This window comes from Jaculus jaculus, chromosome X (genome assembly GCF_020740685.1).
Source record: "Jaculus jaculus isolate mJacJac1 chromosome X, mJacJac1.mat.Y.cur, whole genome shotgun sequence".
Taxonomy (NCBI): Eukaryota; Metazoa; Chordata; class Mammalia; order Rodentia; family Dipodidae; genus Jaculus; species Jaculus jaculus.
Window position 1 is genome coordinate 65,312,611 of NC_059125.1, and position 24,136 is coordinate 65,336,746.

Sequence of the window (24,136 nt, forward strand, 5' to 3'; positions counted from 1 at the left end):
AATATCTACTTTATTCCAAGCAAATATCAAAGTCAGCTGATTGGATTCAAAATTAAATGAGCTAGAAATCAATAAACATTTGTTTAATGAAATCTCTTACCAGTTTTTTGTTTGTTTTTGTTTTTCAAAGTAGGGTCTCACTCTAGGCCAGGCTGACCTGGAATTCACTATGTAGGCTCAGGGTGGCCTTGAACTCATAGCAGTCTTCCTACCTCTGCCTCCTGAGTGCTGGAATTAAAGGCATGTACCACCACGTCTGGCTTTTTTTTTTCTTTCTTTTTATTTTTATTTATTTTTTTTTTTTGTTTTTCAAGGTAGGGACTCACTTTAGCCCAGGCTGACCTGGAACTCACTATGTAGTCTCAGGGTGGCCTTGAACTTACAGTGATCCTCCTATCTCTGCCTCCCAAGTGCTGGGATTAAAGGCATGATCCACAATACCTGGCTTTACCAGCTTTTAAATGTATTAATTTTTTTCATTTGGACTTACAGTTTAAAACCACCAGGGATATTTTAAAAATCAAGTGTTGGTACTAAAATATTATTAAAAATTGAGCTGGATATGGTGGTGCACACCTTTAATCCCAGCACTTGGGAGGCAGAGGTAAGAGGATCACTGTGAGTTTGAGGCCATCCTGGGACTACAGTGTTAGTTCCAGTTCAGTCTGGGCTAAGGGAGACCCTATTTTGAAATAACCAAAGAAAGAAAAGATAGAGAAAAAGAAGAAAGAAAACCTTTAAAAAGTACATTTTTTGAAAATATTTTTTTAGGGCTGGAGAGATTGCTCAGTGGTTAAAGTGCTTGACTGCAAAGCCTAAGGACCTGAGTTCAATCCCCCAGGGCCCATGTAATGCCAGATGTATAAAGTGGTGAATGTGTTTGGAGTTTGTCTGCAGTGGCTAGATGCCCTAGAGCAGCCATTCTCTCTTTCTATCTGCCTCTTTCCCTATTTTTCTCTCTTTAAATGAATAAAATATTTAAAAATTAATTTCACATTTCTTTACAGGGAGAGAGAGAGAGAATGGATGCATGTGCTACTTTGTCCATTTGGCTTTATGTGGGTACTGAGGAATCAAACCCAGGCCCTCAGGCTTTGCAAGTGAGTGCCTTTAACTTTTGAGCTATCTCTCTAGCACCCTAAAAAGTACGTTCATTCTAGGATAATAAGTGCAGAATTATTTGCTTTCAAAAGGAGAAAAACTGGGTAGCTAGTCATAATTTTGCAAGAAATAAAAGGTTATTTAGCCTCTCTCTGGGATATGTTTTCTAGAGGGAAAACCAAATACTTATTTCTAAAAGGAAAAGAGTATCTTGAGGGGATTCCCACCTTGAATGCCTTTAGTATCAAGGTCCTTAGTAACAATAAAAAAAAAATCAAACTGTCAACAATGTGGTCTTAGCTGTGTATGGTGCTATACACCTATATTCCAAGCAACTTGGGAAGCTGACTGAGGAGGATTGCAAGCTCAAGGCTAGTCTAAACAACTTAGAGAGACCCTTTCTCAAAAATAAAAAGGATTGTTAATGTAGCTCAGCCCTGGGATTTATCCCCACAAATACACCATAGGGGGAAAAAAGTGGTATTGTGAGTATATTAACTCACTCAGAAAGATCCAGAACAGTTATTAATTTTATGAGCTGGATGCAATGAGATTATCTCCATCCCTAATTTAACATAAACCAAGAGAATTATAGGGTTTTATTTTGAGACAGGGTCTCTCTAAGTAGCCCTGGCTGACCTAGAAGTCATTATGCAGACCAGGGCTGGCCTGGAACTTACTTTGATCCTCCTCCTGCCTTTGCCTCCTGAGTGCTGGAATTTTAATTGTGAATCACCAAACCCCAGCTGCTGCTTCCTTCCTTCCTTTTGCCCTTATTTCCTTCATTCCTCCTTCCCTTCCCTCCCTCCCTCCCTTTCACCACCATGCCAAGCTTCTGGTTTGTTCATATGTTCATTTCTTTTTTCCTTCCTTCCTTTCCTCCCATCCCCCCTAACTTCCTTTCCTTTCTTCCATCGCTCATTCCTCCTTCCTTCCCTAACTTCCTTTCTCCCATCCCTCATTCCCTCCTCACTCCTTCCTTCCTTCCTTCCTTTCTTTCCTTCCTTCTTTCTTTCTTTCTGTTTTGTTTTTTGGAGGCAAGATCTCACAATGGCCCAGGCTGACCTGGAACTCACTCTGTAGCCTTTGGCTGGCCTCAAACTCACAGAAATCCTCCTACCTCACCCTCCTAAGTGATGGGATTATTGGCATGAACCTTTATACCCAGCTTTGTTGTTTTCTCTAAGTTTCCTTTACACACTAAGCATCTAGAGCTAATAACAAGAGTACTTAAAATAGCATATTATTCAGTAATACACATTTAGATTCTGTTTTCTAAGGTATTTTTCTAAAAATACTATGGATGAGTACATACATATGTCTTGTTTATAATATATTCATAGAAAGTATATAAAATGGGTGGATATATTTATAATAATTACAAGTTTACCAGTATATAGTATAAAAATAAGGGGAAACCTTAATCCTTCTTTCTCATTTCCCGGTTTTTCAGGATTAATTAACAATAAAAATGCCTGTCTTGGGCTGGAGAGATGGTTTAGCTGTTAAGGCACTTTCCTGCAAAGCTTAAGAACTCATGTAAGACTCTCCAAGTCCCACATAAGCCAGATGCACAAAGTTGCACATGCTCATAAGGGGGTACATGCATTTGGAGTTTGATTGTAATGTCTGGAGGCCCGGTGTAACAATTCATTCTCTCTCTCTCTCTTTCTCATAAGAAAGCCTGTCTAAAGATCTACTGCAGAGTTCCTAGATCTCATTTTGGAATACTAATTAATAATTCAATGTTTTTCAACATAATATACCTTAAAAATGTTTACCAGTATAAAATTTATAAAATGGCATTGTTTCTCATATGCTTCAAAGAACCACGTAAACAACTACTATTTGCTGGCTAATACCTTGGGAGCAGCCAAATATGCTCGAGTAGGTACTCCAAGTTTAGGGATATGCAATACTTCTCTCCTTGTACTGACCTGAGGCAGTCATTTGTGCTAAGAAGAGCAGGTACAAAGAGGTAGCATCTAACTGCAGGTGACCCCACTGGTCATCACCTACTACAGTGGCACAGGTTTTGGTGTTGTACTTGGCATGGAGACTATCCTTAGTACTTTGACTATACTTAAAGGACTCTACTTTATCCACCTGAAAAAAAAAAAACAGAAATATATTTAGAAAAATCAAACCATATATCACACTTCTGTAGAGCTATAACATATATAATTATATTTTATTTCTAGGCAATTGTGAATATTTAAAATATATTGTTACTTCTTTTGTCCTACACTACTTTTACTGGGAATAATTGTTATAGTTATTTTTCAACTTTAACAAACTAGAAAATAACAGCAAATGGTAAAAACCAACTACTATTCATTACCTGTCTTTCATGCTTCAGATGGTTGTGTTGCCACATAGTAGATAAACTGAGATTTTGAGTGTATAAGAACAGCCTAGTAAGAGATATCCCAACATTACATATTTGTTGCTAAATTTAAGGTAGGAATTTTCTGAAAAATTAGGACAAGAGGATATATTTGAAGATTCAATGGAAAAGGTGGTTAGAGACATAGAGTCACAGAGTAAAGGTATTGCAGAAAGCTGAAGTTAAAGATTCGAAGAGAAACATTGGGAGTTAGGGACATAGCTCAGTGATAGTGTATGCTTAGGCATGTACAAGGCCCTGGGTTCAATTCTAAGAATTACACACACACACACACACACACACACACACACACACACACACAAATCATTCACATAGGAACAATGGTGTATATGATAGTAACCATTACACCTTAAATATAGATCATGAAATCAATGGTTAGACTTATTTAGTAAATCAGAAGGTATAAATATCTAAAATAAAACACTATGGTTTAAGATCTCCTAGGATACAATGTTTTGTTTTGTTTTTTTTTTTTGTAAAATACTTTTGTATGGAGAAAATATTTGAAAGACTGACAAAGGACCCAGGTTTGATTCCCCAGCACCTACCTAGAACCAGATGTACAAGGTGGCACATGTATGTAAAGTTTGTTTGCAGTGGCTGGAGGCCTTGGCATGCCTATTCTCTATCTGCCTCTTTCTCTCTCTGTCTCTCAAATAAATAAATAAAATATTTTTTTAAATATTTGCAATACACGTGACAAATGACTAATGTCCTTAATGTCCAAGAACTTAGTAGGCAAGAAGGAGGCAACCAATAAAGAAAATGAGGCAAAGAACCCAGCAGGCAATTCACCAATACGAAAATACAAATTTTCAACTTAAATACAATGCAATGTTCAACTTCACTCAAAGTCAGGAGGTACTGATTAGTGGAAATCCACAATCCTTTATCTCCAATCCTAAAATTTAAAACACTTTGAGAAGTTTCTTTTTTGCTTTTTATTTTTTTTAATATTTTATTTTTATTTATTTATTTGAGAGAGAGAGAGAGATATACAGAAATAGGCAGGTAGAGAAAGAGAGAGAATGGGTGTGCCAGAGCCTCTAGCCACTGCAAACAAACTCCAGATGCGTGCACCCCCTTGTGCATCTGGCTTACACTGGTACTGGAGAGTCGAACCTCGGTCCTTTGGCTTTGCAGCAAGTGCCTTAACTGCTAAGCCATCTCTCCAGCCCTTTTTCACTTATTTTTAAATCAATGCCCATTATTACAAATACCAAATTCACATTGACAGAGGACTATTTACAAACTTTACTCCATTTAGTGTGAAAAGGCACGTTTCACTACAAAGATGTTTTTGATTATGTAGATCTGGTATGGATCTACTCAAAACATAAGATGATATATGGTATAGGCACTGCACTAACCTCTTTAAATATAAAAAAATCATAGTTTTAAACAAATCTGACTCCAAGAGTTTCAGGTGATAGGATTTTAGACCCAAGTCATCTTTTACCCAGTATACATAGTTGTATTCAGAGTAATGACTTTTAAAAAATCAGTTGTAAACACATTCCTTTTTGTTTGTTTGTTTTTCAAGTTAGGGTCTTACTGTAGCCCAGGATAACCTGGAATACATGATGTAGTCTCAGGGTGGCCTTGAACTCACGGCAATTCTACTACCTCTGCCTCCCAAGTGCTGGGATTAAAGGCATGTGCCACCACATCCAGCAAAAATCAGTTGTAGAGGGAGAAAAGGACTGGAAGGAAACACTCCAGTGACAGCAGGGTGGTAAGACTATGGATGTTAATTTTCCCCTGATTTTTCTAAATTTTCTAAAATTATAGTGTACTATATGTAAAACTGAATAAAAGTCTATAATCATTATGATATGGTTATGATGTGCCTTATTTGAGTTGTTACTAATACCATACCTGTCTGATCATGCATTGCAGCAGTCCCCTCATTAACTTCACTACACTCTGCAGAAATAAATGGAAACAAGACTGTTATAAACATCCTGCAATGCAAGAACACTTACTCAGCAACTCCAATTGGTACATGACCTTTTGAGAACAAGTAACTCTATCCTGGGTTCCATTTACGTGGCATTTACTTTATAGGTACACAGAAGAACAGATTGCAGCTAAAAATGGAATCAAAAGCTATAGTTTATGATTCTTTCAAGTTAAAACATAACAATATAAGCTTTGGCAAGTTTATGAAAGAATAAGTCAACCATCCTAGTAGAACACAATCTACCTGGAGAAAGGGACAAGTCAGCTAAAAATTCATGATGCTTGAAGAACTTTCTGACATGCATCTTATGGCCTATAGAGCTTTCATCACAGTATCACTTTTCTCCTTTATGAGCTAGCTAGAAATATTTATCAGGACATTTTCCCTAAAGAGTAAAGTAAATTTCAAGACAGAGTAAGTGTAAAGGGAATTGCTAGCATGACTAAACCCTTTCTTCATGAGTTTTGTTGCAAACTTCTTCAGTATCAAGTCACCACTATTTCTCTTGTAGGACTTTAAAATTTCTTAAGTATTTTTTAAAATCGTAGCCCATAATTTTGATCACTGAGTATATACTCTCAGACACTAGAAGGGCCCATCCACAGTGGCATGGATAGGCAATATGTTTTGGAAGAACATAGCACAGAATAAATAGCTTCTACATTTCCCTAAGCAGCTTCCTGTTTCACCATCCAGAAGAAATGTAAACAGGTTACTCCAGGGAGTTCTGGTTCAAAGGTGGCTTCAGGACACCTGTGAAAACTTATATTCTTGGGAGCCACATCATTCCATTATTCCCTCAAAACATATGCAAGCAAGACTATACGCAATAGGCATGATAAGGATAAGTGCCCATTATTCTGAGGGATAAGTAAAAATTGTTTCCTTTGGAGAGTTCCTTTCTTATGTAAGTTCTGCCTGTAAATTACACCCTTTCCTTACCAATAAAATATTTTTCTAAATATTTTATTTTTAATTATTTGAAAGAGGCAGAGGGAGAGAGTGTGTATGTGAGAGAAGATGGGTCTGCCAGGGCCTCCAGATGCTGGAAATGAACTCCAGATGCATGTGCCACCTTGTGCATCTGGTTTACGTGGGTCCTAGTGAATCAAACCTGGGTCCTTTGGCTTTGCAGGCAACTGCCTCAACCACTAAGCCATCTCTCCAGCCCCAATAAAATATTTTTAAAAGACAACATGTAGTGCATGTTGACATTTGAAAGTCTAAGGCATTAGTCATAAAGAAATGAAACTGAACTAGAGCTCCTATAAGAAAATCTCTATCATCTTTCTGATCCTAGTAAAGGAGATCTTCTCATCCCAGACACTGAGCTTCTCATCTGCAGGACTGAACTGTCTTTCCCTTAAGCCTCTTTGCTTCTTTTTCTCTATCACTCCACTGCCCCTGCCTGCCAGCCTTTTCTAACAGACTTCTTCTACAGACCATGACCACCAAGGAAAATGAAGGTATGCCTGAAATCTAGAATCTCTACTCTTTTCAAATAACAATGCTGACCTTCTTCCTGCTGGCAATGAATGATGGAAGGGGTACCTGATGTTCTTTTCCAGGACCCCACTGGGAATCACAGGCAATCATATGGGTAACACTTCAGCACATACATGTACATATACCACACCACACACACAATAATATAGAAAAGAATGTGAAAATTTTGAGTATATATTGACATGTATCAGAACTGGATACAACCTCTCTACAGAGGACAGTCTCTTACTGATTCTGGAGCTTTCTGTTTGTGATTCTATGACCTATGATCCCCTACTGGATTGAGGTTACAAGTTTGTGTTGCCACACACAGCTATTTACATGGGTTCTGGGGATTTAAACTTGGTAGTTTAAGGCTCTCATGCTTGCATAAGAAGCACACTTAACTGCTGAAGCATCTCCCCAACCAGTCCCTCACATTCTTTTCTAACATTTCAGTGAATGACAGTGAGAAGAATGAAGTAAGAATTTGGTAATATTCTTAAAATTATCGACCCAAAGGAACTCATAAAACATATTGAGGACCTCCAATCAGCCAGCAGAGGGCTCAACTTTTATACCTTTTTATAAGAAGCAAGCATCTTGGGTTTACTTCATTGGCTTCTTTGCTATTTTACTACCTTAGCTACTTTATTTCTTGCCTTCCCACCACTCTGTTTACCACCCAACTTTCTTTATTTCCATCAAAATTTTCTTTACCTTGAACCAAGAGTTTGGGGAGACATGAACCCAGTGGGAAAGTGCTAACTGCCATCTCCTTGTTTTTTTTTTTTTTTTTCCTTTTTTTTTTTAAGGTAGGGTGTCACTCTAGCCCAGGCTGACCTGGAATGCACTTTGTAGTCTCAGGGTAGTCTCGAATTTATGGTGATCCTCCTACCTCTGCCTCCCAAGTTCTGGGATTAAAGGCATGCTCCACCATGCCCAGCGCCATCTACTTCTATTCTCTTATAATGGCCATTAACAGCCATTCCTATCTTCAAGTTCCATGTCAGGACAAAGTTAAAGAGGGGAGAGTATGGAAACATAAGAATGAAAAGAGGTATGACTACTTTTGTTTCCACAAAAATAGCTGTTAGTTCTTATTCAGGTGTACTAGATGGTGTTAATTATATATGGGCATTCATACATGACACAAAATATTCCCTCTCATCTATTACTTTTGAGGATATAGTTCTATATATCTGTGAACTGACAATATAAGTATATACAACTGTATACTACCAAATATCAATCTCTCTCTCCCTGGAGATACACAAATGCAGATCTTCTACCAGACTGTGTGGGACATTAAGGCAATATGAAACAGTAAGTAAAGCACTTCTCTTAATACACTTTTGGTGTGTGTGTGTGTGTGTGTGGTGTGCTGTGTGTGATGTGTGTGCATTCACATATATGCAGATGTGTGCACATCAGGCAACATACTTCAAGGCCTGTTTTATAGAACACTTGTCCAGAAAATTTTGTGAAGCCTATGAAATTCACTCCCATCATAGATTCAAAATGCACATTATATCAAGGGATCTGAGAGGGGCTGAGGAGATGGCTTAGTGGGTAAGCGGACTTGCTGGGGATAGTTATGGAGCAAAGAAACCTTCTGTCTAACATATTCCCAAACCTATTTGGCTTTATGTTCTTCAAAAAACAATATGGAAAATATACCAAGTGAGGGTGACTGGTAGAAAGATGACACTATTGGGTAGGAGAGATTGCCTGGTGGTTAAGGCACTTGCCTGTGAAGCCTCAGGACCCAGGTTCAATTCCCCAGTACTCATGTAAGCCAGATGCACAAGACAGCACATGCATCTGGTGTTTGTTTGCAGTGGCTAGACGCCCTGGTGCCCCATTCTCTCTCTCTCTCTCTAAAATAAATTTTATTTTTTTAATTAAGAAAAATAAAATAAAAAGAAAGATGACACTATTAAGAGAAAAAAGAGAGGTTTGGCAGTTGTTATTTGGTACATTATTCTGTTTGGCTTTAATTGAAAAGGCTTTTTTTCCCCCCCCTCAGAAACAGCAAGTTTGAATAGCTACAGGATATGCAACGAAAACTAATAGGCAGACAAAAACTGCAGCTTAAAATGGAAGTAAAGTCCAAGTTAAAGATGGAGATTTGGGGTTGAAAGGATAGCTTAGCAGTTAATATACTTGCCTGTGAAGCCAAAGAACCCAGGTTTGATTCCCCAGTACCCACGTAAGCCAGCTGCACAAAACAGCATATGCACCTAGAGTTTGTTTGCAGTGGCCTGAGACCCTGGCATGCCCATTCTCTCTCTATCTACCTCTTTCACTCTCTCTCTCTCAAAAAGTAAATAAATAAAAATTTAAATAGATGGAGATTTGGACATTATTCTCATTAAGAAAGTAGCAAAAGTCATGAGAAAGGATGAGATATGACACAAAGAGAATAAGGTGAGGTAGAAATAGAAGTGGAGACAACCAAAGAGAGACCCTGATTTGTTTGTTTATTTTTCACAGCTGAGACTATATCTATGTGCCTAAGAGAAAAGTTTTATTTTATAAAAACATATAAGTGCATAATTCAATTTAGGATTTGGAAATTACTTAAGCCCGTATCTTTGATTCATTTATAAATCTTTTCAGTTGTCTGACATTATCTATCAGAGAGAAACCAAGGTGAGAGTTGGAAGGAAGGGTATAAATGATTAGCAATATTTTGGGAAAACCCACACATTAATGAAAAGTTGGCAGTAGGTAGGAATTTAATCTATGGACATATTAATGTATGTTCATTTACTGGTTATAGATCAGTTATTATCTTACCTATGTTCATAAATTATATCAGTCTGTACATTAAAATCACCTATATAATTTCAAAAAAAAATCGGGGGGCTGGAGAAATGGCTTAGCAGTTAAGGTGCTTGTTTGTGAAGCCTAAGAACCCATGTTCAACTCTCCAGATCCCATGTAAGCCAGACACACAAAGGTGAGGCAAGGACAAGGTCACACATGCCCACTAAGTGGCACAAGTGTCGAGTTCAATTGTAGTAGCTGAGGCCCTGGTGCACCAATTCTCTCTCAAACTTAAAAAATATATATATTGATGTTCTTGGACCACATACACTTTCAGAGACTCTTATTTAAATTGTTTTAAAGTGAGGCCTACTAAGGGTATAGTTCTGAAAAACTTTAATTAATTCCAATGTATAGGTAAAGTTTAGGATCACTCATCTGTGTCAGGGACAAATCCAGTTTATCATTGCTTTTATAATTAATTCTTTTTACTTTTTAATTTAATTTTATTTATTAATGAGAGAGAAGTAGATGGCAGATTTAAAAAATGGGCATAAGGCCTCTAGCCACTGCAAATGTACTTGAGACATACACACCACCCTGTGCATCTGGCTTTATGTGGGTACTGGGGAATTGAACCTGGGTCTATAGACATTGCAGGCAATCGCCTTAAATGCTGAACCATCTCTCTAGCTCATCACGGTTTTAAAAAATATTTTATTTATTTACTTGCAAGGTAAGAGGGAGAATGGGAGGATGGGCACTCTAGGGCCTCTTGCTACAGCAAATGAACTCCAGATTCATGCACCACTTTGTATATCTGGCTTTATGTGGGTATTGGGGAATAGAATCCTGGCCATCAGGCTTTAACCTCTGAGCTATATCTCCAATTCCATCACTGTTTGTTTTTTTTTAAATTTTTTTAAATTTATTTATTTGAGAACGACAGACACAGAGAGAAAGACAGATAGAGGGAGAGAGAGAGAATGGGCGCGCCAGGGCTTCCAGCCTCTGCAAACGAACTCCAGACGCGTGCGCCCCCTTGTGCATCTGGCTAATGTGGGACCTGGGGAACCGAGCCTCGAACCGGGGTCCTTAGGCTTCACAGGCAAGCGCTTAACCGCTAAACCATCTCTCCAGCCCTCCATCACTGTTTTTGTAAATAACTTTTTATTGGATTTTAACCATGCTAGTTGTTTACATATCATTTCTTAGTCTTTTAAGCTATAACCATAAAGCAGAGTGATTGATCAGAGACATGCCAAAATTTTACCATTTGACTCTTTATAAAACTGGTTTTCTGAACCCCAGTTTAGAATAATGGTGATTCATGTTTGTAAAATACTAATGATTCCTAACAATCAACTTTGTTTTGATATATAAATCCACACAAATTTTAAAATTACTATGTAAAGTTTCATTTAAAAATATTTATTTATTTATTAGAGACAGAGAGAAAGAAAGGGAAAAGAGAGAGAGAACGAGAGAGTGAGAGAGAGAGAGAGAGAGAAAGAGAGGGAACACATCAGGGCCTCTAGCCACTGCAAACGAACTACAGACACATGTGCCTACCATGTGCATTTGGCTTATGTGGGAGATGGGGAATTGAACTCAGGTCCTTAGTTGCAGGCAAGAGCCTTATCCACTAAGCCATCTCTCCAGCCAAAAACTTTCATTTGTTTTTAATTATTTTTTTTGTTTATTTTTATTTATTTATTTGAGAGCAACAAACAGAGAGGAGGCAGAGAGAGAGAGAGAGAGAGAGAGAGAGAGAGAGAGAGAGAGAGAATGGGCACACCAGGGCTTCCAGCCTCTGCAAACGAACTCCAGACGCATGTGCCCCCTTGTGCATCTGGCTAACGTGGGTCCTGGGGAATCAAGCCTTGAACCTGGGTCCTTAGGCTTCACAGGCAAGCGTTTAACTGCTAAGCCATCTCTCCAGCCTAACTTTCATTTATTGAAGTGGTTCCCTACTTACATAATGTGTTAAAACATTCTAAAGTTATTATTCTAGTGACAGAAAAATATTCTCAGCTATGTGAAAAGTTATGTAATAAAACATTAAAATTCTAGTGTGCATAATTCAATGCTTTCATATTTTTCTCTTCATCCTCTGTTAAACTCTTTCTACTTGGATCAAATAAGAAAGGCTATAAACTTTGCAGAATAATTAGCTAACATAGACAACATTTTCTTTTTAATACTATTTTTGAAAATTGATCAAATTATACCAGGTATGTAATTCTAGTTCTAGTGATATTAATTTCTAGCAAAACAAAACAAAGAAACAAAAGACACAAAAATAGCAAAACATTCAGAGTAGAATGGGGTGACTTACAGAGGACTTCTAATATTTATGTTTTCTACAATAGTATTATTTCTTTTTCAAAAAGATTTTTATTTTATTTATTTGTGAGGAGAAAGAGAGCAAGCAAGAGAAAGAGATATGAATGAATGGACATGCCAGGGCCTCTGCCACTGCAAACAAACTCTAGACACAGGTACCACTTTGTGAATCAAGCTTTAACTAAGTAATGGAATCAAACCCGGGTGGTCAGACTTTCCAAGTAAGCACCTTTAACCACTGAGTAATCTCTTCAGCCCAATAGTATTATTTCTATAAAAGTCACAAAATATTTTTCTGTCCTTAGGCTACAGTAAAACCCTATCATTATTTTTTTGTATCTTTCAACAATGGCTTGAAGGAATTACAAGTACTTGCTGTTGCTGAGGACCACACAACGAAACTTGTCTCACTGCCAAAAGTACAAGCCCAGAATGTGTTGGTGCTCCTAAAAATAACACAATCTTGTGCTGGAAGGACGGCTTAGCAGTTAGGGTGTTTGCCTGCAAAACATAAGGACCCAGGTTCTATTCCCCAGTACTCATGTAAGACCGATGCACAAGGGGGCGCATGCATCTGGAGTTTGTTTGCAGTGGCTGGAGGCCCTGGCACACCCATTCTCTCTTTCTCTCCCTCTCTCTGCCTGTTTATTTCTCTGTTTGTCACTCTTAAATAAATAAATAAAAATAAGCAGAAAATTGAAAAGAATGCTTTATTTAAAAAAACCCAATCTCAATTCTCATATTCATGTATATATGTATGTATTAATGTATTGCAAATTAACTCCAAATGCATGAGCCACTTTGTGCATCTGGCTCTACATGGGTACTGGGTAACTGAACCCAGGCTGTCAGGCTTTAACTGCTTAGCCATCTCTCCAGCCTCCAATCTCAATATTGATCCTAAGCATAAGGAAGACCATAGGAGAAAATGGACTGTTCAAAGAGAAGCTTTCTCACTAATGGAAAAGAATCCACATATATCTTACAACTGTAACATTGAAAGAAAGTCTCATGTAAAGTAGATAATTGTTTTCTTGACATTTCTTGAGTGGATGCAGTCCCCTTTGTGTTCAAAAGTTTTGTAAAGAATGCTTATTTGCTAAGGAGAAGTGCTTTAAAACTCAGCTTATAAGACAACTGCTGCCTCTGACCTCATTTTGTCCCCAGGAAAGTAACAGGCTCTCAGTCTGAAACAGCGGCCATAACCGTAAAGATCAACAAATAGAATCTTTACTTCTGCTAGGCAGGTGGCACATGACTCTAATTCCAGCAGGAGGCAGAGATAGGAGGATCACAGGGAGTTCAAGGCCACTCTGAGACTACATAGTGAATTCTAGGTCAGCCTGGGCTAGAGTGAAATCCTACCTTAAAAAGTCAAAAATAGGGCTGGAGAAATGGTTTAGTGGTTAAGGCATTTGCCTGCAAAGCCAAAGGATCCTAGTTTGATTCCCCAGGACACACGTAAGCCAGATGCACAAGGAGGTGCATGCATCTGGAGTTCATTTGCAGTGGCTAGAGGCCCTGGCATTCCCCTTCTCTCTCTCTTTCTCTCTCTCTCTCTCTGCCTCCTTCTCTCCTTCAAATGAATAAAATATATTTAAATAAAACAAAAAATAAATAAAATAAAAATATGATCTTTAAAATAATATAGTTGAGCGGTGGTGGCACACACCTTTAATCCCAGCACTTGGGAGGCAAAGTTTGAGGCCATCCTGAGACTACATAGTGAATTCCAGGTCAGCTCGGGCTAGAGTGAGACCTTACCTCGAAAAACCAATATATATATATATAAATAAGAAAGGAATATAAATTTTAAGAAATAGCCTAGCATTAGTATTTTCCAGTGTAATGAAGGGATTGTGCCCTTTTCCTCCTGAATCAACACATTTGAAATTTTTATTGCAGACACACCATTTCAGCACAAAACAGGATTACTTTTTCAAATGTAATTTCAAAGGTGAAAAGAAAGGCTACATTTTTTACAATCCTTTCCGCACCACCACAACCACATGTAACTTCACGTTTCTATGGACTTTGCTTTGAGTACCTGCTCAAGTTCATAGGCCTTTGCCTTATCTTCATCTCGATCTGCATTCTTCCTATAGGCCAGGCCCAAACCCCACACAGCTAAGATGCTATACACATTATCTCGGACCCAAGCATCTTTCTGATCATAACTGGCTGGAAGCAAGCCGGTCACTGGATTCTGTGAAGCCAATAGAAAGAGGACAGGCAATTAGCCATACAGTGCTAAAGAAAACAAAATCTAAGATATAGTTTACTTGGGAAGATTAGTCTTCTATTTCTTCACTCTCAAGTTTTATAATCTACTCTTTCTTTTAACCAATAGCAGGCAAATGCTTTCCTTTGAGCTTTACTGGGTTATAATTGACAATAAAAATCTCGTATTTGTGGTATAAATGTAATGACATCCATTATGAAATAATTAGCCCAATGAAGTCAACATATCCACTACCTCATGTACTAATCTTTCTTTGATGTGATAAGAAAGCTGAAAATTACACTTAGCAAATTTTAAGTACAATAAAATATTAACTAGTCTTCATGCTGCTGCTCATGAGATCCCCCGAACATACTCTTCTTGTAATGGAAAGTTTGCTCTCTTTCCAAATGCTATCTTGAGAATAGGGTATCAACTGGCTGAAGCCTTAAAGTCCAAAATGTGGGTATTATGAAAATAAAGGCATTATTAAGGGTACTGTTAAATATATTTCTAAGAATATTAATGCATTAAAGAAAAAGTTTTAACTTCTGAGTTAGAAAGCATCAACTAACAATTTAAAAAACTCCAGCAGTAAAGTAGTGAAAAATACATTTAAAAGTATATATACAGTCAGGTGTGGTAGCTCATGCCCGTAATGCTAGCACTTGGGAGGCTGAGGTACAGTATTAGATCTTGTCACAAACAACACTCAAAAACATACATACAAGCCAGGTGTAATGATGTGCTGCTGTAATCGTGGCTCTAGGGAGATGAGGCAGAAGGATGGTGAGTTTGAAGCAAGCATTGGATCCATGATGAGATTCTGCCACAAACAGGCAGACAAAAAGAAAAATCAAAACCAACCAACCAACCAAAAACCACTGGCTTGTGGCCAGTTATACAAACATCCAGGAAGCTGAGGCAGGAGGATCACAAATTCAAGGCCAACACGTAGCAAAACTGGTTTTCTTTAAGTGTATACAAAGTGCATTGACCTTCACAATAGTTCTAAGACCTCTTTAAAATGGCTAAATGTTTCCCTACAGACCCAAATCTGGAGAGTGAGTGTGCCAATAAACAAGGATCAAGACATCTTTGTAAATGCTCCTGGAACACAGCTGTGGCTGGTGGGTGGGAGGGAAGGGCATCAGCAGGACTCCAAAATCATCACTCAGCAGATCACTGAGGAGGGTGAGGGGGAATGTCCTGGTGCCTGACTGGTTCTGACTTTCTTTTGGGGTAGTTACAGCCTCCCTAAAACACACACACACATATCCCAGTTACAGCCTCCCTAAAACATACACACACACACACACACACACACACACACACACACACATCCCAGTTACAGCCTCCCTAAAACACACACACACACACACACACACACACACACACACACACACACATCCCGGAGTTCACCCGGGGACACGCACTTCCCAGAGTTCACCCAAGGTCTCTGCCCTACACTTACCTGGTGGCACAGGATGGTCTGATGCACGAGCCGAGCATAGCCATCCAGGCGGACCCCCGAATTACTCCGGCTCCTCATCCCACCTCGTTTCTAATCTCAACAGTTGACTCCTGAGCGGTGCGGAGGCTCCCACGCAGGGATCCCTTGCTGGCGGAGCTCGAGTGCCAGGCCACGCAGAGCCTTCCGACAGCGCGAGGCCGGCGGGTCCCGCGTAGCGCTGGGGCTCGGCGGCCTGCAGATCCCACCACACGCCAGAGGCAACCGAGCCTCTAGTCTGGGGTTCTGCTGCTACAGGGTCGCCGTTCGTCCCCGCTCTCAGTCCCGTGTGGCCTCTCTGTGTGGCTCGGGCATCCTCCGCTCAACTCCGGGAGTCCGCGGTGGCCCAGAGCCTCCAGGCTGGTCACACACAGCCGCAGGTCACCCGGAGCCGAGCGGCGTGGCGCCGCCTCCACCTCGCGAGCGCCGCGCGGAGGCGGGGCGGCCGGGCGCCCCGGGTCCTGGCAGCTGCGCGCTGCGCCCCCGGCCTCGGCGGCTCTCTTGCGCGCGCCGGGGAATGTGTCACCGTAGGCAATGTGCTGTCCGAGGTTTATTTTCGAAACACCTCAAGTGACTATTTTAATTTTCCGCGCTAGCTGCGTACACCGGCCTTGACGAAGCGGTTTCTTCTTTCTTCTGCAGGATTAGTTTGAGGAACCTATGATAACTTCAAAACTGAAAGGAAAGACGCTTTTGTGCTCCACGTCTGAAGAATTAATTTCCGGATCCTTACTACATTTGAGACCTTTTTCCCCCAAATTCAAGATGAAACTCTGCCCTCTGAACCTAAACCAGAAAGAACGTCCGTGGGGGACTTTAATCCTAAAACCGCTAGTGGACGGTGTGGGAAGGGAGCAAGTGTCTCAGGCAGGGGACGGAGCTGAGCCGAGCAGCCTGCGGATGGCCCTGGTGGGAGATCACGCTATCTGTTTTGGAAGGCTAGCGTGTGCACGTACTGGTCACGAGGCTGAGGCAACAAAGATTCAGCCAAAAATAAAGGGGGAAAGGAGCCTGCAAGGAATGCGGATCACTGTTTCAGAGGAATCAGGCCCCCACTGACTTTGTCCCACCCCCCTTGCTGTCTGCTTATCCAAACCCTGCACCCCTCACAAGGCTCGGTTTAAGTGTCACCTGCTCTCCGACACTCTGGGTAAGAGAATTAGTCCGGTTGACCTTTCAAATTTTAAGCCTTCCCTGGCCGCCTCACCCAGGCCCCAATGATTTTGCATTTTCACTCATCTTTTCGTTTCTTTAACTTGTGCCTCTGTCCTTACAAGCTTCCGGGCTATCACCCCCCACCCTCTCCTCTCCCTAATCCATTATAGCATGTTGCCAGGCAACTCAAAATGTGACTAGCAAATATTTGATAATGATGATGAAGGAAGGCTCAAGAACTGAAATCTGGGATTTTCAGGTTCAGCAGCCAGTCAACAATATCATTCAATCCAGTCATAAAATTCTTAGCACATACTTTCCATTGCAGTCATTATCAACACAAGTGTAATGACTGGCAAATAACAAGGCCATGGTGTACAGGCAAAGGGAGTTCATTTTGGAGAGAGGATCAACCCCTGCTCTGTCCCCAAATCCCTGACATCCTACCCTCAGACTGTACCTTCAAAAGCCTCCCCTCTACATTTGTCACCTTTAAGTGCTTGCCCCATTTTTTTCCACCTGGTATCATCTAAACACATTTACAAAATATTAGAACAATATATGGAAAATTTGTGAGGCAGAGAAAAAGTAAAACAAAATATTAAAATCACCAGTAACCTCCACCCTATCCCTGTTAATATTTTAATGTACTTTCTAGTCTTTTGATTTCTTCTGCCTAGACCTTCCCCACTGCAAGTAATTTGGAACTGTGACTAGATTAAGTATGACAAAGGTAGGGGGTATCACGAAGAAAGCTAGTTGGCTGTCAAGAGATCCTGTCGAGTGGCATTGCCTTGGCACTTTCAACCTCAGTCAAATTTGGACCTTCAGTCTTGTAGTCTCAAAAACTTGATCCACCCAGTATCCCAGAACTAGTAAGCCTCAGGATGCTGACTCATGTTGATTACTTCACCAGAGTTTGGTGATGAAAATTAGGATGCTGGTTGATAATGAGTAATGGAACTATAACAGTTACATTATCCTGACCACTACACTACCTCCTTTAATAAAGTGCAATGCCCATTACATACCAAGCACTATTTTACCTTATATAATGATCCTATTAAATTGATACTCATTTAATTATTGTATATGAATTGCACAAAATAGTGGGCTTCTTAAAAAAATTCATAATTAATCCTCTCTTAGAGATTGAGAAAGTAAGGCACATGAAAACTAAGTAAGTGACCCATATGACCTTCCATGTTGGTTTCATTGACTCCTACTTATCTATGCTTCTATGGCTCACTGACATGTTCTTTTTTTAAAAAAAAAAATTATTTGCAAGCAGAGAAAAAAAGAAAGAAAGAAAGAAAGAAAGAAAGAAAGAAAGAAAGAAAGAAAGAAAGGGGGGGTAATGAATGAATATGGGTGGTATGCAAGGGCCTCCAGCCACTGCTGAACTCCACATGCATATGCCACTTTATGCATCAGGTTTTACATGAACATAGGGGAATTGAACCCAGGTTGTTAGATTTTGCAGCAAGTGTCTTAACCGTTAAACCCATCTCTCCAGCTCTAGTATATTCTTTCTTTAGACATATAAACAATGCAAGTAGGAGGCAGAGGTAGGAAGATTGCCAGCCTGAGACTAGATAGTGAATTCCAGGTCAGGCTGGGCTAGAGTGAGATCCTATTTCGAAAATTGTTTTTTGTTTTTTCAGAGCAACATTGAAAATTTTTTTTAAAATGCAAGTTATAGCCATCTTGCCAGTATGAAAGCCATTGCTTCTTCTTTTACTCAGCATACATTTTATTTTTAAATTTAAAGACTATAAAATTTTGAATAAAACATATATAATTAATTATATTATCCTGTTAAAGCAGCATCCATTCTTATTAATAGTGTCTACTTTTATTTAGATTTAGGGATATTTAAATTATATTGTAAAAATTTTTTTCACTTAATCATTTCTTCAATTGTTTCCTCGGTTTTTTTTTTTTTTTTCTTCCTTGGTTTGTTGAGGTAGGGTTTCGCTCTAGCCCAGACTGATCAAGAATTCACTATGTAGTCTCAGGGTGGCCTCGATCTCACAGTGATCCTCCTCCCTCTGTCTCCCAAGTGCTGGGATTAAAAGCGTGTGCCACCACACAATATAAAAGTGCTCTAGCTGGATTATATAGTAGCTTTATTTTCAGTTGTTTTGAGGAATTTTCATCCTTATTTCCATAGTGACTGCAACAGTTCACATTCCTACCAACAGCATATAAGAGTTCTTTTATTTTTTTTCCTTTTTTTTATTTATTAGGAATATGCTTTGTATAGACACATAATGTGTCGGTCTCATCATTTGCCCTTGCTTCTTTTCCAATATTAACCATATTTTTATTTTGAACGGTTTAGCTGTTTCTTTTTAATTATTGACATGTAAAAAAGTACATATTTATGGGGTACCATGTGATATTTTGATGTATTTTTATAATTCCATAGATGATGGCCAAGTGTGGTGGTTCACACCTTTAATCCCAGCATTTAGGAGGCAGAGGTAGGAAGATTGCCATGAATTAGAGGCCACCCAGAGACTACTTAGTGAAATCTATATCAACCTGGGCTAGAGTACAACCCTATCTCAACAAATTAAACAAAAAAATGTATATGAATGAGATCATGTGGTATGTGTACTTTTTGCCTACCTATTTCACTTAACAACCTGGCTTATTCCACTTAAAATAATTTTCTCCAGGTTTTACTACATTGTCACAAATGAAAGGACTTCTTCATTTTTTACAGTTGAATACAATTCCATTTTTTTTATCCATTCATCCATTCCATTTCTTGGCTATTGAGAATAGTGCTGTGATAAATGTGGAAGTGCAGATGTCTTTTTGATATACTTATTTCATTTCCTTTACATATGTACCCAGGAGTGGGGTCCTCAGATTATATTATATAAAATTTCTTTTATTTTTTTAAATTTCATGAGGAACTTCTATGTTATTTAAAAATAATGGTTGTTCTACTTTACCATTCCACTGTTCTTGTACAGTTTGTCTTTGCCATGCCAGGGCCTCAACCACTGTAATTGAACTCCAGACGCTTGCACCACCTAGTGGGCATGTGTGATCTTTTGTTTGTATCACCTTTGTGTGTCTGGCTTATGTGGGATCCAGAGAGAGATCAAACATGTGTCCTTAGGCAAGCACCATACCTGCTAAACCATCTCTCCAGCCCCATTGTCGTTTTTATTTATTTATTTATTTTTAATATTTTATTTATATTTATATTTATTTATTTGACAGAGAAAGAGGGAGAGAGAATGGGTGCTCCAGGGCCTCAGAGCCACTGCAGACAAACTCCAGACGCATGTGCCCCCTTGTGCATCTGGCTAACGTGGGTCCTGGGGAATTGAACCTAGGTTCTTTGGCTTTTCAGGCAAATGCCTTAACTTCTAAGCCATCCCTCCAGCCCCTAGTTATTTATTTTTTTGAGATAGGGTATTATGTATTGTATGTTCAAGGCTGGCCTTGAACCTGCTATGTAGCCAAGGATGATCTTGAACTTCTGATCCTCTGGCTTCTGCCTTCTGAATTCCAGGATTACAAGTGTGCATCACCATGCCCAATATTTTCTGTGGTGACAGGACTCAAACCCAGGGCTTTATGCATGCTAAGCAAACACTTTACCATTTGAGTAATATAGCCAATCTCATTATGTTTCTTTTTAAAAAATTTTTTTGTTGTCCATTTTATTTATTTGAAAGTGACAGAGAGAGAGGCAGACAGAGAGAGAGAGAGAGAGAGAGAGAGAGAGAGAGAGAGAGAGAGAGAGAGGGAGAGAATGGGTGCGCCAGGGCTTCCAGCCACTGTAAATGAACTCCAGACGCATGCACCCCCTTGTGCATCTGGGTAACGTGGGTCCTGGAGAATCGAGCCTCGAACCAGGGTCTGTAGGCTTCACAGGCAAGCGCTTAACTGCTAAGCCACCTCTCCAGCCCCCATTATGTTTCTTGAAGCTGATTTTTTTGTTTAATTCATTGTTCATTTTATAGTTTAATTCTAAAATAAATTTTTATTCCCTAGCTTCTAGGGACATTTTATTGTTGCTCCCTTAAACTACTTAGAAGTTACAAGCACACTTTTAAACCTTTACATAAGTATTTCTCATGGTTTTATATTTTATATTAATCTTACCTCTATTGCATGGTCTGCAATTTACTTAGCTATCCTTTTATTATAATTTTATTAATAAATTTGCATTTAGAAGTCACATAAATTACCTCCTTTCTATGATTTCCATTTAATCTTTAAAATTATACAAATATATGAATACATTCTCCATAAATTGTTGCACTATTAGCAAGGCATGGTGGTGCACACCTTTAATCCCAGACTCAGGAGGCAGAGTTAGATGGATCAACATGAGTTCAAGGCCATTCTGAGACTACATAGTGAGTTCCAGGTCAGCCTGGGCTAGAGCGAGACCCTACCTTGAAAAACAAAAATGTCAGTAAATTTAAAAGTTGGGCTGGAGAAATGGCTTAGCAGTTAAAGTGTTTTCCTGTGAAGCCTAAGGACTCATGTTTGACTCTCCAGGTCCCACATAAGCCAGACGCACAAAGTGACACATGCACATGAGGTCACACTGCGCACTAGGGGGCACACACATCTGGAATTCTATTGCAGTGGCTGGAGGCCCTCTCTCTCTTGCTTGATCACTCTTGCTCTCTCACATAAAAAAGGTGAGTCTGTTGGGCTTGCCTCAAAAATAAGTTGCACTATCACAAAAAATGTTATAGTTATGTTAACACCTCCTACCAGTCATCTTTATATACCTCTGTGGGAAGCCATGCTGGCTTCGTCAGGCTTTGCCATGTCAGCTTGTTTACTGCTTTTGTATCCTAATTGTCTGCGCATGAGCACATGATGTTATTCTAATATTGGTTGCTCACCCATCCCGATTGGGTGATGCAAAATCATCTGATGAGACTTAAGCCAATCAGACGACGCTATACAATCACATGACCATAAGTATATAAGCTTGGCAGTCGGTAGGGTCGGGTCCTTCTCTCTTTCAGTTTGGAGCTCCCAATAAAGTGTGCTTGAGAAGAATCCTGTTGTCGTTCTTCCTGCTGGCGGGAGGGGCGCAACATACCTCCTCTTGAAAGTAGTTACCATTATTGGATTGGCTTGTATTCTCTCAAGTTGTTTCCTAAGGATTTATACACATATATGTAGACGGACATATCAAAATGTGTTATGTTCCATGCATTGTTTGTTATTTTTAAAAAAATATTTTATTTATTTAGTTGAGAGAGAGTGAGAGGAAGAAACAGATAGTGAGACAGAGAGAATGGGCATGACAGGGCATCCAGCCAGTGCAAACAAATTCCAGACGTATGTGCTCCCTCTGGCTTACATGGGTCTTGGGGAATTAAACCAGGGTCCTTTGGCTTTGCAGGCAAATGCCTTAACTGCTAAGCCATTCCCCAAGTCCTGTTTGTTATTTTTTGAGACAGAGTCTCATGCACAAAGTTGGCTTCAAATTAACTATGTAGCCAAGGTGCCTTGAACTTTTAATCCTCCTGCCTTCACCTCCCAAGTTCTGGGATTACAGGTGTATAATAAACACCTAGTATTTTCTTAGTACAAACAATGTTATACTATATGTACATTTTACAGGTAGCCTTAATTCTCCCAAATTTATGTCATAATGACCTAGTACTGTTATTACCGATAGATCTATTTCAAGCACATGGCTTATGTAAACTTAGTTCCTTTGTGTAGGAACATTTGCTTTGTTTTAAAGTAAGCACTCTTGGGCTGGAGAGATTGCTCAATGGTTAAAGGCACTTGCTTGCAAAGCCTGACAACCTGGATTCAATTCTCCAGTACCCATGTAAAGCCAGATGCACAAAGTGATGTATGTATCTGGCTATTATTTGCATTGGAAAGAGGCCTGCCTTGCCTATTTCCTCTCTTTCTCCCTCTCTTGTCTCTCTGTCTGCATGAAAATAAATAGACATATTAATGTCAGCACCATCTACACCAACCAGCAGAATATAAAAGTTCCCATGTGTCTCTACTTTTACTAATATCTGATATGATTAAACTTTAATTTTGACCAATCTGATAGGTGTAAAATGGCAACATATTCTCATTTTCATTTTTCTGGGTGCTGATATAATTGATCATTTTGTAGGTTTATTTTATTTTGTTGTGTTAACTTTTCCTGTGGAGATGTGGACAAATGTCTATTCACCTCAGACAGGACACAGACAACAAACCAAAGAAAAGATTGCACCCAGATTTAGCTTAGTGAAAGAGTGAGTTTACTGTGACTACTTACAGGAACATGGATGACTCAAAGGCAGCCACCAACCCAGCAAAGATGACGATTCTCAGAAGCTGCAACCCTCAAGCTTACTGCATGACTCAGGCAGCTCCACTGGGTGGGAGAGTCTCCTCTCCCTAGTAATTGTTTGCTGCTTCTGTAACTTTGGGACTTGTGAATGTGCAAAGTTCAGGAGCCTTGTTTCCTTCCTGAGCCTTTAAATTTGGACCTCTCTAATGCCTTCAGGATGGAATGCATCAATTAGGAGGAAATAGCTATACAACAGATTTAATTTATATTTGTTTTATGTTTATTTATTTTATTAATTTCTTCTGCTGGTGAATAACTATTCAAAAACTTGGTCATTTTCTTGTTGTCTTCTTCTTACTGAGCAATGGGAAAATTTTAAAATTACACATTCTACATTTTTAACTATTTTCTGAAAGAAATCAAATTTATATTGCACATGCTTTCCCATAATTGGTGTGTCCAATTAATATTACTTAGAATGTCTTTTTCATGTACCTTTTTTTTCATTATCCAGGTAAGGTTTCACTCTAGTCCAGGCTGACCTGGAATTCACTATGTCGTCTCAGGGTGGCCTCGAACCCACAGTGATTCTCCTACCTCTGCCTCCCGAGTACTGGGATTAAAGGTATGAACCACCATGCCTGGCTCATGTAGCTTTTATTTTGAGGGGTGTGTGTGTGTGTGTGTGTGTGTGTGTGTGTGTGTGCATGTATGCACATATGTGAGCAGATATGTGTGCCCTATATGCCCCTTAACACACACATGTGGAGGCCAGAGGACACTGGCTGTCTGCCTTTATTGCTCTCCCAGCTTATTTCCTTGGAATAGAGTTTCTAATGGAACCCGAAGCTCCCACTGCTTTTTAATTCAGTCAG

At 39.4% G+C, this 24,136-nt stretch overlaps 1 protein-coding gene across 4 annotated transcripts in view; it reads right to left on the minus strand.

The window, feature by feature from the left end:
- The window catches only part of Phka1 (phosphorylase kinase regulatory subunit alpha 1), a 124,476-nt gene extending 108,290 nt beyond the window's left edge, over window positions 1-16,186 (minus strand). For all 4 annotated transcript variants that reach the window (XM_045140046.1, XM_004660934.2, XM_004660933.2 and 1 more), the window contains exons 1-4: window positions 15,770-16,186; window positions 14,122-14,280; window positions 5,387-5,434; window positions 3,039-3,207 (exon numbers count right to left, since the gene is read on the minus strand). In XM_045140046.1, coding sequence (XP_044995981.1) covers window positions 3,039-3,207; window positions 5,387-5,434; window positions 14,122-14,280; window positions 15,770-15,847 — 454 coding nt within the window. In that variant the 5' untranslated portion in view covers window positions 15,848-16,186. The remainder of the gene's footprint in view (window positions 1-3,038; window positions 3,208-5,386; window positions 5,435-14,121; window positions 14,281-15,769) is intronic.
- Window positions 16,187-24,136: the final 7,950 nt, after the last annotated feature.